The 16,712-nt window shown below is 43.8% G+C and overlaps 1 protein-coding gene across 2 annotated transcripts in view; it reads left to right on the top strand.

Moving 5' to 3' along the window:
* The window catches only part of CCDC183 (coiled-coil domain containing 183), a 211,951-nt gene that overhangs the window by 4,224 nt on the left and 191,015 nt on the right, over positions 1–16,712 (top strand). For both annotated transcript variants that reach the window (XM_029614015.1, XM_029614014.1), the window contains exon 2: positions 832–973. In XM_029614015.1, the coding sequence (XP_029469875.1) occupies positions 832–973 (142 nt within the window). The remainder of the gene's footprint in view (positions 1–831; positions 974–16,712) is intronic.

Here is a 16,712-nt window from a genome sequence, read left to right as displayed (position 1 = left end):
GCCTGTCCAAATCCTTATCTTAACTCCTTATACTGCTTTTAAATCATTCTACCTAAGAATATAGTTAGGTGCAGTTCACCTCCCTTTATTCAGCTTTTCAATAACTTTTACATCACTGGGGTCTGAACTATGAAGTTTTTCCCATTATTCTAGTAGTCAGTGTTCCCCCAATATTAAAATATCAGGTCTTGGGGTCTTCCCACAATTGGGACACCCATTTTGATGGTTTCCCCATCACTGGTACACCAACTGTGATGTTTGATGGTTCCCTCTCACTCTACCACTACCAATTTAGGGTTTTTCACACTTCTGGGATCTCTTCCTTTTCATTGGACAGATGCCACAGTATACAAGCCTGTACCCACAGCTTTTGTTGCACCTCTCCACCATAAATCATCTTCCTAACCAACATGGGTCAATGCTCAAAAAAAGGCTTACCTTCAACCTCTCTAACAGAAAATGTATCTAAAATACCCTACCTTCCCCTGCAATTCTGTCACATACTTTTTATTATTCTGTTTCTGTTGTTACAAATACCATGTTATCTATACCAGCTTCTCTACCATACTAGCCAGGTTTCATATACTGTAGCAATCATGTCCTTAAGAAAGAGGAAACTAATCTACAGGGCCTGGATTGGAGAGACTTTAGCACACAGCCAATAGTGACAAAGGCTAAGGAAACATGAGAATCTTGGCAAGTTATATGTCCTGAATAAGCATTACTGCTGTTCTCAGAATCCAGTGGTCATAAAGAAGATGATGAAGTCATAAGAACCTTGTGTTAGATATAAACTATTACTCAAAAGAATACCTTCATCTTTTTGCAAAGGCTATACCAGGAGAACCCAAGGATCATTTCTTATTCAAGGCAAAATACCAGAAAGCAATTTCTATCGCCACCATGAAGGTTAATGAAACGTGGAACATCAAGGAACACATCCAGGAGCTTCACTCTATTTTTCTTATGCAGGGTAAAAATTATATTTTTATAAGTTTGATTGTCCTAAAGAAAGTTACTGAAGAGGACTTTTGTGAGTAAATGGAGGAGAAGGTGTGGGAGGCCCAAGGCAACATGAGCAGTTTCCAGGGCCCACAGGTTATCAAAGGATCCATTTTATTTCCCAGAGGGTTTCCTTGACATTGTTGCATTAGTATTTCCACTTATAATTTATATACAAATGACAGCTACATGTAATCATATCTTCTTAAATTGAAAAGGCTAGTAAAAAGGTCAAATAATACATAGAAACATAGAAATGATGGCAGAAAAAGACCAATCGGCCCATCCAGTCTGCCCAGCAAGCTCCCACACTTATTTTCCCATACGTATCTGTTCCACCAACCACCAATTTCAGGGCCCTTCTTGATAACTGTTTGATTCAAGTTTCCTGCCATCCTTATAAATTAATAAATAGTTTTTCCTTAGCTGGACACTGAAACTTCAGTACTTCCTGTCTCTTGGCTCTTCACCGCAGACTAGAATACTAAGGACCTGATAGACCCCTGCTAGGCTCAGGGTCTCCCGCCCCCAAGCTAATTACAGCAAGACACTTTCTGGAATCTTTTTCTTTTGCCTTAAATGAACCCCACAGTAAATTTATGCACCAATATCAAAAGTACACAAAGCCAGCAAGGAGGTTTGCTTGTACAATTTTGAAATGTCTTTTATGTAAGATTTTAAATTTCCAACATCTTATGGAAGATAATGCATTTCCCCAGCTAAAACGTGTGAAGAGCATTGGGATTTAGGCTCTTTCCTCAGGTTTAACTCTTATGAGCAAATGCCTACCTGCATCGGGAAATGAAGGTGGCCCAGTTTCAGTTCAGAGAGTGATTATTAATGATTTAAAAAAACAAACAAACTTATGAATTTATATCCCAGAGGAGTGTTCTGTGTAGGCAGAAGCAATAGAAGAGGAGACAGCTGCAGTAGTTAGTCAGTGGATTATGATTCTACCAGTCAGTAAACCACAAAATAAAGTTCCACCACTTATGTTTTAATATTTTAATCATTATTATTAGCAAAAGCCATACTCTAATGTAACTACTTTTATTGCAACTGTGCACTGTAATAGACTCTAAATATCTTATAGGGCCATCATATATAGGGGCAAAACATCACCAGGATCAATGAGCAATTAAATCATTGCCATGCCCTTTGCATAATCATTGGTCCTGTCTTATTTGTAAAAATATTTTTAATGTTTTTTATAAAACAAATTTTTTTTATATGCATTTAAAAGTTTACTTAGCTTTACGTCAGATGACTTTGGATCAAGATGTAAGTCCAACACACTCACTTCATGTGCCTTATAAAAAGGCACCCAAAACTCTCTACATGGTCCATGTTTCAGAAGGAGTGCTTCCTTCTTCAGGGGATAGTTATGATGTCTTCTAAGGGTTCCCTATGGCAGTAGCATTTCTCGTTATTCAATCCTGCCCTATGTCTGCTCAAAAAAGTGTCAAGATGGTGAGTGCAGTGACATTGATGACCTCGTCACTGTTTCATATCTGCCTGTAACTAATCAAATAAGTGCACGTCAGAGCTCAAAAACATTCAGCTTTATCAATACATATCAGATGACAGATACTCATATTAAAGCAAATATATCACTCTATTTCTGCATTCAAACCCTTGGGTTGGACCTTGTTAAGATAATATCAAAGATCATGTGATACTGTGAGACAGAGAGATGTGATTTTCCTCCCTCTCCAGTCCAATCTTCCCCCATCTGCTCCAATTTCACTGAAAATTACATCTCAGGTGGATTTTATGTTTCAACTGTTTTATTGATTTTCACATTAATTAAGCGGTACAAACAGATCGGGATGAGGGGAGGGCGTTGCTTCTTCACACCCTCACCCTCCAAGTACAGAATCAACACAGTACAACTAAACAGCTAAACAGGTCTCCCTTCCTCCAACTCCCCAACCCTCTCCCCTCACCTCAGCACAGGTAGACATGACTGTAGATTGCAGGGGGTGGATGTATGGAAGAGTCTGCCAACCCAAGTATGCATTCGATTATAGATGTACATCGCATCAGGTCTGAGGGTTCATGTGAAACTACGGGTTTTGTGGGGTAAGGTATGTAAATACCCTTGCCAGGTAACCAAAAAGACTTTGTTTGACCGTGATATCTACCTTTTCAATGTAGAATTCCATGGTACATAATTCCAGGAGAGCAACTTTCAATTGCGCCATAGAGGGTACTTCTGAGGATAGCCAATTCTTAAGGATAACTCGCTTAACCAGCAGTAGAGTTTTGCACATCCATGACCTAAGGTGGACATTGGGAAATGGGAGACTCTTTAAATCTTCAAAGAGTAGGTGTAGCAAATCACCTGAACCAGATGGTATGCATCCTAGGGTTCTGAAGGAACTAAAAAATGAAATTTCTGATCTATTAGTTAAAATTTGTAACCTATCATTAAAATCCTTCATTGTACCTGAAGACTGGAGGGTGGCCAATGTAACCCCAATATTTAAAAAAGGCTCCAGGGGCAATCCGGGTAACTATAGACCAGTGAGCCTGACTTCAGTGCCGGGAAAAATAGTGGAAACTATTCTCAAGATCAAAATCATAGAGCATATAGAAAGACATGATTTAATGGGACACAGTCAACATGGATTTACCCAAGGGAAGTCTTGCCTAACAAATCTGCTTCATTTTTTTGAAGGGGTTAATAAACATGTGGATAAAGGTGAACCGGTAGATGTAGTGTATTTGGATTTTCAGAAGGTGTTTGACAAAGTCCCTCATGAGAGGCTTCTATGAAAACTAAAAAGTCATGGGATAGGAGGCAATGTCCTTTCGTGGATTACAAACTGGTTAAAAGGAAACAGAGATTAGGATTAAATGGTCAATTTTCTCAGTGGAAAAGGGTAAACAGTGGAGTGCCTCAGGGATCTGTACTTGGACCTGTGCTTTTCAATATATATATATATATAAATGATCTGGAACGGAATATGACGAGTGAGGTTATCAAATTTGCGGATGATACAAAATCATTCAGAGTAGTAGTTAAATCACAAGCAGACTGTGATACATTACAGGAGGACCTTGCAAGACTGGAAGATTGGGCATCCAAATGGCAGATGAAATTTAATGTGGACAAGTGCAAGGTGTTGCATATAGGGAAAAATAACCCTTGCTGTAGTTACACGATGTTAGGTTCCATATTAGGAGCTACCACCCAGGAAAAAGATCTAGGCATCATAGTGGATAATACTTTAAAATTGTCGGCTCAGTGTGCTGCAGCAGTCAAAAAAGCAAATAGAAAGTTAAGAATTATTAGGAAGGGAATGGTTAATAGAACGGAAAATGTCATAATGCCTCTGTATCGCTCCATGGTGAGACTGCACCTTGAATACTGTGTACAATTCTGGTCGCCGCACCTCAAAAAAGATATAGTTGCGATGGAGAAGGTACAGAGAAGGGCAACCAAAATGATAAAGGGGATGGAACAGCTCCCCTATGAGGAAAGGCTGAAGAAGTTAGGGTTGTTCAGCTTGGAGAAGAGACGGCTGAGGGGGGATATGATAGAGGTCTTGAACGAGTAGATATGACTCGGTTATTTACACTTTCGAATAATAGAAGGACTAGGGGGCATTCCATGAAGTTAGCAAGTAGCATATTTAAGACTAATCAGAGAAAATTCTTTTTCACTCAACGCACAATAAAGCTCTGGAATTTGTTGCCAGAGGATGTGGTTAGTGCAGTTAGTGTAGCTGGGTTCAAAAAAGGTTTGGATACGTTCTTGGAGGAGAAGTCCATTAATGGCTATTAATCAATTTTACTTAGGGAATAGCCACTGCTATTAATTGCATCAGTAGCATGGGATCTTCTTAGTGTTTGGGTAATTGCCAGGTTCTTGTGGCCTGATTTTGGCCCCTGTGGAAACAGGATGCTGGGCTTGATGGACCCTTGGTCTGACCCAGCATGGCAATTTCTTATGTTCTTATGAAATTTGAATTTCGTAACCTCTTGAATAAAAAAGTGAGCTTGCTGCCAGAACACTTGGATAAGGGGACAAGTGGCCTAGGGTACCCAGGGCATCCCTACAATGAAGACACTGCCCAATGGAGGAGATGCGCATTTGGGCAGTGTCTTCATTGGGCAATGATGGCATGCTTGGGTGGCCCGCTTGGGTGGATTTTATATACGAGAAGACATCTGCTGTTTGTGCCTTTCAGAACATGTCAACTCAGGTCTTGAAAAAAAGACAAAGATAAGGAGAGGCCCAAAGCTCCCAACACCAAGATGGTGGATGCCGGCTTAGATGCTGAACAAGAAGTCCCTAGACTTACCTCAATTGCTGAAGTAAAATTAGCAGTGGTGAACGCTCTGGAATCCAAACTTCAGAAAATAATAGATAAGCTAGATGAAGTATCCAATATGGTAACAGGTTTTGAGCGCCGTTTCATGGAAACAGAACAACGAATATCGGACCTGCAAGATGGCCTGGTAATGTCACAAACAGAACTGTCCTCACTAGCGGCCACAATTAGGAAACAAGAGGATCAGCTGGAAGACCTCAAACAGGTCCCAAGCGGAGGGCAATCTTTCGGGACTCTTGGAGTCTTGGTTTCAACGGGAGTTGAGTCTCTCTCTTTCTCATGGCACGTTACAAAATACAAATTGAGCGAGCCCACAAGTTGGGCCCATGAAAAGAAAATGCAGAAAGACTGAGTTGTTATCGTGCGGCTCCATGATTTTTCATACAAGATGGCCATAATGCAGACTTTACAGTCCAGCAGTTATCTTATGAAGGCAAAAAGATATTAATCTTTCAAGACTAGTCCGCAAAGCTTTCTCTGGAACGCTGCAAATTTGCCCCAGTCTGTGCTAAACTCCATGCGTTGTGAGTGAGGTCGGCCTCCTGTACTCAGCACGACTACGCATTCGGCATTTGGGAGCTATGAAATGATGTCATACTGCATCTGAAGCTAAAAACATTTTGGAGGAATTGGAAAGGGCTGGTTCTCAGCCTAAGTGAGAATGACTTCTCATTTCATTTTTGGTTTTACACTATGCAAGTTGGGGCAGTTTGTGGTGCAATGTTAACCGCCATGTTATTGTCTATGCCAGATGAGACAAGAACTGTTGCTGGACATTTTGGAATGGGAGAGCCCTAATCTCTGCCATATATTATGGCGATTTTCACTTTGTTTTTCTGTTCTTTATGTTGGCTGCTGAAGGATGCCATTTTTTTTTTGTTTGTTTCAAATAATAAGCTTTGGACTTTGAGAACTAAGTTGTGATAATTGATTTTTTTTCTGTATTTTCTCACTGGACATTTCGTTATAAGAAGCCAGTTTAATTTTGTTTCCTCTTTCACGAGTTAGAACATTGACTATTATGGCTCTCGTTCTCTGTTAAGCAGAATATTCCTTTTGCCAGTGGAAATGAAAACTGATGCTCATGATTTTGGTTTAGGAGAGTTCTAATTTTTGCAATTATTTATTACAATTTTTCTTTTTTATCAATATTTTATGTTGGAAGCCAAGGGATGTGGTTTATGTTTTACATTACCATCTGTGGATTGTGAGAACTATGACGTGGTTTGATTTTTCTTTGTTTTCAATCACTGGTCATTTTCATTATGTGCATTCATTTCAGTTTTTGCTCTCTCTTTCTTTATATACAGGATCTCACTAGAGCTAAATCATTGTCTTTGAAGGTTTGTGGGACAGATGGAGGCTTTTGGGATGTGAGTAGATGGGGGACAGATTATGGGCTTAGATATAGATCATGATCTTCAGGGGACTGTTGGTGGTGATATTTGTTGTGGGGGACGAGGGATGGGAAGTGTGTGTGTGTGTGGGGGGGGGGGATTTCTTTGGTTGATTGGGTTATTCCTAGGGACAGAAACACTGTATGGATCATGAGAGCTTTTATCGAGATAAGACAGCTCAAAGTTTGTATATGGGCCTATGCTGGTGTTGTGTCCGTTGGTCCTAGACAGCTTTGCCCGACATACCTCACCTCTATTTCAGCCTTTTCCACCAGCCTCGGGAGATTGGCGTCCTTGCCGCACTCTCCAGCGTCCCCGGAGCGGCTTTGGCGCGGCTTCCTGCCATGTTGCACAAGATGGCACCACCATTGCTCCTACCATGTGACAGGGGCTGACCAATGGCACCGGTAGCCCCTGTGACATAGTAGGTCAAAGGCTATCGGCACCATTTTGATTGAGGTAGGCCAGACAGTCCAACGGCACGGAGGGAGAAATCCCTTGCGGAACCCCACTGGACCACCAGGGATGTTAGTAAGTCTTGGGGAGGGATCAGGATGGTGGGGGGGGGGGTGTATTTAATGTATTATAGTAAATTTTAATGCTTGGGGTGGGTTTTTTTGAGCTTCGTTTTCCCGTGTCATTTTTTGGGCCCATTTCGTTTTTCCCCGTTTAGTTGTTGTTCGTTTTTCCAAAACACTAACCAAGGAAAAGACTAACTTTACCCCGAAGTGTCCGACTCAAAAAACGACCTGGTAGAAAAAAACGAAGCTCATCTCTAGTAAGCAACGGATTGGATTTGTTCCGGTCTGAAGCTGCTCTGCCGCTTCTGCAAGCTATCTTCACCCTCCGGGGTTCTACTAACTTTGGTACCCACTCCTCAGGGGCCCTTTGCTTATTTCCAGGTGCTTATCCTGAATCCAGGTACTTGCTCCTCGAGGGCCTGTATGTCCATCCTGGTACCTGCTACCAATTCTTCTACCTGCTGGAACACTACCTATCAGCTACAGAGAGTGAGTACTACTTCTCCCAGTCTGTTCATCTACAGCTCTTCGTTGTCTATCCGCATCGGGCCCTACACCACCATTGTGGAACTGGACTCCTCTGCCGAGGATCACAGACTGTTGCTATCTATCCTCTCTCTACTGCTTATTGGGAACTCTATCTACTCAGCTACAAGGGAGTGTGTAATAACATCTGCCAGTCTGTCTCTCCTACAACGCCTCACTGGATATCTGCATTGGGGCCCTATACCAACATTGTGAGATGGGTCTCCTCCGCCGAGGATCACAGACTGTTGCTATCTAATCCACTCTCTACTGCCACCTCTGGTGAACCATACAAGCTGCATAATAAAGATATATTCTCTGTGTTTGTGCATCTGAGTCTAGCCTGGTGCTACAGTTCCCTACGGGGCTCCTCCTCCTCGCTGTTGCCCCTAAGAATCCACCAAACACCTCGATATAACAGCTGGGATGGCTCATATACATTCAGTTTTCATATTTCTTTTTTCTACTGCTATTCCTTGTGCCTGTGGGATGAGATATGATGTCTAATGAAGTAAAAGTTATATCATGGAATGTTTGTGGGCATAGGCTCAGCAATTAAGCGTACCAAAATTCTAGCCTTCCTTAAAAAGAAAAATGCATGGGTGATTTTTTTTTCAAGAGACGCACCTTAATAACATTGAATATTGAAAGCTTAAAACCTGGTGGGTGGGAGATGTCAGATTTGCTTCAGCAACTACTTGTTCAGCGAGTGTAGCTATTCTCATACATAAAAGTTTGCCTTTGACAGTAACAAAAGAAATTGTAGATCCACAGGGATGTTATGTGATTTTGGTCACTGAGACAGGCCGCAAACCTCTTCTCTTGTGTAACATATATGTTCCCAATAATTTTGATCTGCTTTTCTTTAACAATATCTATAGACTTCTGTTTCCTTACTTGGGAATGGGGATAATATTGGGATAAACCAGGGTCGTGATCCTACTTTGGACAAACCTAAATCTTCACAGTGAGTTAAAGTCCAAAAAGGTAAGGGATTTCTCATTCTAGAGAAGAGTCTTCATTTAGTCAATACGTGGAGATTTTTACATCCCATGGAAAAGGTTTTACTCACCTTTCAAGGGCCTGTTCCTTGCACGCCACGCTTGACTATCTTGATTTCTTCGAGTATTTTTTTTCACATTGTTGAAGCTGGAATAGGAGATCTCACTTTGTTGGACCATGCTCTGGTTTGGTTAGAGCTGGGTTGGGGACATGGATACTGGTAAGAGATTCTCTTGGAATCTCCCATACTATTTGGTGTTAGAACGTCTGTTCCAAGATTATTTAAAAGAGCGGTGGAAAGACTTTGAAGTGCATAATGGCATACATAGAGACGATCCCATTTTGTTTGGGTTCACTGCTAAACTGATCCTTCATGGCTATATAATTTCTTATGTGGTGAAACGCAGTAGAGACATAGATAAGCAGTTTTTTCACATGGAAAAACAATTGACTAAGACTAACAGACTGTTGACAGCCTCTGATACTCACGAAAATAGAGAAGCCTATTTGGCCATTAGGGCGGCTTTAAACTCTTTAATCCATCAAAGAACAGTTAAATCTATAACTTACTATACATTTAAGCTATATCAATGCAGTAATAAGTCAGGTAAGTTACTAGCAAAACTCGTCAAATCTCATACGAGTTCATGATATATTAATACCCTTAAAGCTACTGATGGCTCTTTGATAAACACTAATAAGGGCATAGTAGATATTTTGAGGCAATTTTATGAGACATTATATACCTCTGAGAATTGAATCAAGAGAAATGTAGGGTGTTTTTGGACAAGGTGGGGGTGCCCAAGTTTACTCCAGATCATTTATCTTGGTTAAATGATCTATCAATTTGATAGAGATTCAGCGAGGTATTCGTGGAGCTAAATCTTTGAAAGCCTCAGGCCCTGATGGATTCACAGCTGAATTTTACAAATCCCTTTTGGACCATGTCACAGCACCCTTAGAGGCAGTTTTTCAAGCTTTTTTAGACAGAGGTTCTTTCCCTACTGACATGAACTTGGTGCAAATTATAGTGATTCCTAAGGAAGGAAAGGACCCTACTTCTCACAGGACAAGCAGGATGGTAGTCCTCACAAATGGGTGACATCGAGGATGGAGCCCTGTACGGAAAAACTTTTCTGTCAAAGTTTCAACAAGCTTTGACTGACACTGGCACACTGGGTGCACTGAGCATGCCCAGCCTGCAATTATCCCTGTGAGCCACAGGTGTCTCCCTCAGTCTTCTTTTTTTCCGCTCTGCAGTCAGCATAGCGGTTGGAGCTCTGTGAGGATTTTTTAACTAATTACCTCATGGAAACACTTAACTTTTCACTTCAAAAAACACTTTTCCCTGCACAGGTCTCCCTCCGTGTACGTTTTTACGACGCTCGGTGAGTACTAATTCTTATTTTTCGGTCGGTTTCTGTCACTATCTTAAGGCTGTTAACTGACTGAAGCCTTCCCTTCCCCCATTTTTCAGTTAGCTTTAAACAGCTTGCGAGTATCTCTGTGACACTCTGCTTGCTTATGCTAGTGGGGTAGGGATTTTTTCCTTAACTTTAGGACCTCTGTAGCTTCAAGTCCTTCGTTCCCTGGTACCCTCACGCAGTCGATACCCTATCACTACACCGGGACCCTCCTAAACCGCCCTGGGCTTTTATATGTCATCAGCGCCCCTCCCCCCACGGTGCCCTGATGCCTTTATCCATGTTTTTTGCTTTTCAGTGCTACCAGGCTTTTTCCTCCTACGCACTGTTTTTTTTCCTTGGGCTTCCTCGGTGCCGTCCCTACCCGGATGCATGCCATTGACGCACACGCTGTTAGTCACTGCCATGCATACTCGGGTCGCCGCCACCGCTGCCCGAGACACTTTTTAACGATCCCAGGGTCACTTCATCGATGCCACCCCCCCTTTTGGGGATGCCATCGATGCCCCATCCTCCCCACCGATGTCCAGCCCTTTTCCATCGGTGGGCATCGGTGCCACATCGATTCGTCGGTGGGCATCGATGCCGGATGGTCCCCATCAGTGGACATCGGTGCCGGATGGTCCCCATCGATGGACATCGGTGCCGGATGGCTTGTCCGTCGATGGCATTGGTGCCGGATGGCCGTCCGTCGATGGCATTGGTGCCAGGTCCTTTTGCATCGATGGACACCGATGCCCAGGTGTTTCATCCATGGGCATCTATGTTAGAATGCATCCATCGAGGGCAGTCGATGCCAGGCTGCTCCCATTGGTGAAATTCGATGCCCAGGTGGGTCCCATCGGTGGGTATCCATGCCGGCTCGATTCCGTGGATGGGCGTTGATGCCAATGCCAGCCTTATGGCTGGCATCGATGCCCATGCCGATTCCAGGACTGGCGTTGATGCCGGGATGGAATTCATCGACTGGGAGATCCATGCCATCGATTCCATACGTGTCCATATCGATGCCACCGACACATGTGTCTGGGGCACCGATGCCATGTACACTTGGAAATCTGAGTCTGTCCAAATCGATACCGTCAACGTCTGTGGCCCTATAGTTGATGCCCGTGGCCATGCCACAAACGGCATAAATGCCCGCCTCCATGCATCGATGCCCTCGACACCTCCGTTTTCCTTCGGTGTCCTTGACGCCCTATTGATTCGACTTCGACTCAGTCGATGCCGGTATCTTTTTCAATAACGGCAATGTTTTTCGATTATTCGATTCCACATCGTTTCAAAGATACCTATGCCACTGCTGTCAGTGCCCGTCACTGTCATCATTCTCCTGGCCAGTCATCGACGATTTTTCATACCCATTTTGATGATATCCTCGAAGCCCCTTAGGTTGCCTTCAATATCGTCAATACCGACATAGCACCGCCACATAATACCCTCGCCTCCTCACATTGCTCCACGCTTTGGGTTCTTTTTTAAGCCCCGTATTAGCTTAAGACACTCCATTGTGTCAGGAGCAGAGCAGGCGTGCTGACAGTTCGTCATCGATCACCTTCCAGGACGACGAGGGCTTCCATCTCGGCGCTGGGGAAAGACCGGGCCGAGCACCGTGGCACCCATCATCGCCGACATCGTTATCGTCCGCCGCTGACGCCATCCAGCACATCGGTGCCATCCTTCTCCAGGCTGGACAACGCTCGGGCAGAGCGACATCACCACTGCCATCAGCACTGTTCCTACAGTTTTGGCAGTCCTTGGTGATCCAGAACTTCCGGATCCAGGTCCGACAGCTTCTGCATTGGCGTCACGACACATCGAGCCGCTGGGACGAGGGAAGGGAACATGAGTTCCGTTAGGGCTCCTCTGTTCCTGGCGTGCCCCACCGTCAAGTGGTGTGGGACTATGGCCATCTGTTACACTTAGCAGTCTAAACGCCACTCACGCCTGGCCTGTCTCCTCTGTACCTGTGCCACCATACCGGGTTTCAGAGCGAGATGGATGTTTACGTCCCCGGCCTTACCCTCGAGGACTCCGGAGACCGTCGGAGTCAACAATCTTCACCGGCTCGTCTTGCGGCGATCCACGTCGGATGGTAAGTACCCGCTTCGGCGGCATTCCCATAGAGTTGTGTTCTCCCATTCGGACCGTGGTTCGAAAAGTTCTGGGTCATGTGCATTTTAGAACTGTATTAGTGTCACATATCGCTATGTTAGCTATGTTAGCCACAATATCAGGAGAACCCCTCTATCTTCTTGGGATTGCAGCAGGGCTTCTTCTCTTGTCAGTAACAAGTCCCTGTGCCGACCAATGCTCTGACTCTTGGTTCCCTCCCAACCAAGGTCCAGCTGCATTGGCTGATCTGCTAAACATGAGATTCAGCAACCATTGCCCCATGTACAAGTCCACCTTGAGGCCTGGCCACAGGTCTCAGTGTCTCCTTGTACAGCATACAGAAATGCAGGTACCACTTACCGCTCACACACCTGCAGGAGCCTACATGATATCCTCCATTGGGACACCTCCTGGTCTCCCATCTGGTCAGATATCAGAGCGGCCACCCCACCTTGTACCAAAGTCCCGGTACACTCCCCCAGGCGCTATGAAGTGCAGAGGGGAGAAGGGAGGGGGGTTGGGGAGTTTTAATTGCACTATTCTTTCTTTTAACAGAAAATAGTTACTCTCCGCACATCCTGGACCTAAGAAAATCCAACTTTCTTTAGACGTCACAGGTACAATGGTATCTTTGGTTACCATCACTCCATACTGCAGTAAGTACATTATTTTTATGTTTCTATGTGCTTTATGGTGAGTCAACATTACAACCCCAAGCTCTGCCGCTGGCACCAGCTTCGGTAAGTGAACTGTCTCTTGCATCACTGTTGGTGAATGCTGTTTTCTCTGCGGAGTGTAACATCATTCACTTTCCTTGCATAGACTACTGCTAACCACTTTCAGTACATGCAAGGAGCTCTCACTTTTTTCAGGACTCACTATACATTTACTAACTGGGATTACTGTCACTGCCATAAATCCCTTCTGTAACACTTCTGGACACCACAGTCTTAAGACCCTCTTGTCCAGCATGCGCACAGACATTCTGATACATTGTTATATGTCCCTGCGCATATTTTCCATAACCTCAGCCTTTCAACTTTTCATGGTTGGGCTATGGGGTTTCTTCCCACTATGCATTTTTCTCATAATTCAAAACTGCTATGGGTTATATTCAGTGACATTCTATACTCAATGGACCTAAGTGGTTTCATTGCTTTCGTCCCTGATTCTTATCCCAGTTCGAACTAGGACCTAGTCTCCTTCGACTCATGCTCGCAATTCCTTAGGGTTATAAAGTTTCTCCTGAAAGCTGTCAACCCATTATGCATCTATTGCACTCCAGCATAGTTTCTCATAAACTTCCTGGACGTTGCACCCATGAGTTATGCCCTTATGCCTTCCAATACTGCTTTTGCAACAATTCTTTGTGCATACAGACAGACAGCATAGGGACAATGTGCTTTCCAACTCATAAGCACGCATTACCTCTTAGCTGCTCTGCTAGACAGCTGCGCAGCTCTACCCTTGGCCCTTGTTCACTTCATGCGTCCTTGGGCCACATATCTAAGAGATTTAATGAACGCTCTATCAGACCTTCTCCACGTAGGTTCTATCCTCTCGAATGGTCTCAATTACATGTGTACAGGGCAAATCTTTTAACGCTGAGTTTAACTAAACTTTCCTCGGCGTCTGCATCATTCCATACGATGCACAGGTTCTGCTCCCTGCACATGTTTCCTATGCGTTCCCTTAGATGCCTTTTCTTCCATCAAAGGCCTCTTCAATATATCTCTTCTGCTGCCTCTCGTAGCCAGCATTCTTCTAATGTTGAACTGGGATGGGGTTCAGTATTCTTTTCCCCACTCCCTGACTGAGATCAGTATGCTTTCCCATACTTCTCAATCCATCATATCAGTAACCTTTTATTCTCTCACCAGTCAGTCCCAAATCATAGACTTACTGATGTTCTTAGGTTCTGGTAGCGTCACAAAACCTTCTAACATAAATCTTGCCGTTTAATATGGCAGGCTTTACCTCCTGACGCTAAAAAAAAAAAAAAAAAAAAAAAGAGGTATTACCCCTTTTACTTTTCCACCATTTTTTCTTACTCCCTCGGATTCTGTTCTCCAGACATCCTCCACATAGATACACCTTTCTCTTAGGAGGTGTATCGTTTTGGGAGTTGGGTTCCCGTTTTCGGTAATCCTCTCTGAGTCGGCTTACCATGGATTATCCACTGATCAAGCCGCCTCTATTTCTCTAATCACGGAATGAACATATATATTCTCCTTATAAGTCTCATACATTCTACGTTTGAGCCTTTCCATTCCTCTCTTCCACAGTTTGGCAAGGGAACTTCTTTCCCTCTTAATGTCATTCCTGCCAGCAGGGTCCGTGAGTTATGCACTCTTTCCATATTCACCTGACTCCGTTCCTCTGCCACTGAGTAGTTCTACGCATTCAACTTTCTATCCTTTTCAGGTAGATGTTGTATCTCCTTTCCTCAGGAAATACTCTATTAATTTTTCCTAACCTCTCTCTCTCGCCCTAGGGAGAGACTGGGTTTTCCACATTCCTGGACAGTAATGCTGCGCTTACATTCTATCTACATTGCACTGCATTCCATGTGAATTCCACTTGACTCTTTCCTTCATGCAAGGGTCAAGCTGCTACTTCCAGTGGCCACACAGACCTAATCCTTCTGATTAAGTGGTCTATATTTCCTTTCCTACCAACAAGCAGACATTTCACTACAACACTGTGGGTATCCACATACTGTTGTGTCCGTCTTAGCCTTAACAGCTTCCCTTTGGTTACTGCTGCTTGTACTTTTTTATCAGGTTGCAGCCTGGAGTCCTCTCCATACCTTCGCAGCCTATTATTGCTTACATTTGACTAGCCGGCATGCTCCATGTTTGGCCAGTCCGCCTACTCTTACTTTTTTCAATTCACTACCCAACATCCTTCCACGAACCCATTATGGTGTTGCGGATGCCCTCCGTTCCCATTTCCACCTCAGTCGTTACGCCTTTGCGCATCTGCGGTGTATCTGGTGCATTCCCGGGCATCCTCAGCTCGGTACTCACCCATTTGTGAGGACTACCATCCTGCTTGTCCTGTGAGAAAGCAAATGTTGCTTACCTGATGTAACAGGTGTTCTCACAGGACAGCAGGATGTTAGTCCTCACGAAACCCGCCCGCCACCCCGCGGAGTTGGGTCTGTATACTTTTATTTTAGTTTCGCTTGCGCTTTTTAGCTATAAGACGAGACTGAGGGAGACACCTGTGGCTCACAGGGATAATTGCAGGCTGGGCATGCTCAGTGCACCCAGTGTGCCAGTGTCAGTCAAAGCTTGTTGAAACTTTGACAGAAAGGTTTTTCCGTACAGGGCTCCATCCTCGATGTCACCCATTTGTGAGGACTAACATCCTGCTGTCCTGTGAGAACACCTGTTACATCAGGTAAGCAACATTTGCTTTCTCCAATCTCTTTGTTGAACTTTAAACAAAATGTTTTTGCTAAGATACTAGCTGACAAACTAGCTGTGATCTTGGTCAAGTGGGATTCGTCAAGGGAAGATATATCTCCATGAATGTTAGATTCCTTTTAAAAGCAATGTCCTTGGGAAAAAGTCAACAATTACCTTTTCTGATGGTCAGCTTTGACGCAGAGAAGGATTTTGATAGTTCCACTTCACCCTATTTATTCTCTCTTGGACAATATGGGGCTCTCTGGATTGTTTCAAAGGGCAATCAACCTACTTTACGCTGACCCTAAACATAGAAACATAGAAATGATGGCAGAAGAAGACCAAACAGCCCATCCAGTCTGCCCAGCAAGCTTCCGCACTTTTTTTTTTCTCATACTTATCTGTTTCTCTTGGCTCTTGGTAACCTTTTGGTTCTATTTCCCTTCCACCCCCACCATTAATGTAGAGAGCAGTGTTGGAACTGCATCTAAGTGAAATATCTAGCTTAATTAGTTAGGGGTAGTAACCACCGCAATAAGCAAGCTACACCCATGCTTATTTGTTTACCCAGACTATGTAATTCAGTCCTTGTTGGTTGTTGTCTGTATATAGATCCACTTTTCTTCATTCCCCCTGCCATTGCTATGCTGGATATGCATTGAAAGTGAAATATCAGGCTTATTTGGTTTGGGGTAGTAACTGCCGTAACAAGCAAGCTACTCCCCGCTTTTTTGTGAATGCAAATCTTTTTTTCCACATTTCCTCTTGCCGTTGAAGCTTAGAGCAATGTTGGCGTCGTCTTAACTGTGTGTATATTTATTGAATAAGGGTATTATATCCAAGTAGTAGCCATCATTCCCGCGAGCCACCTACTCTTCATTCACGTCCTCTAGACTTTATGGATCCATAGTGTTTAAGACAGACGGACGCAACAGGGCCTTGCGAGACTGGAAGATTGGGCATCCAAATGGCA

The sequence above is a fragment of the Rhinatrema bivittatum genome, chromosome 8, assembly GCF_901001135.1.
Source record: "Rhinatrema bivittatum chromosome 8, aRhiBiv1.1, whole genome shotgun sequence".
Classification (NCBI taxonomy): domain Eukaryota; kingdom Metazoa; phylum Chordata; class Amphibia; order Gymnophiona; family Rhinatrematidae; genus Rhinatrema; species Rhinatrema bivittatum.
Note: the sequence above shows the minus strand (reverse complement) of the source record. Positions and strands in the feature narration are given on the sequence as shown.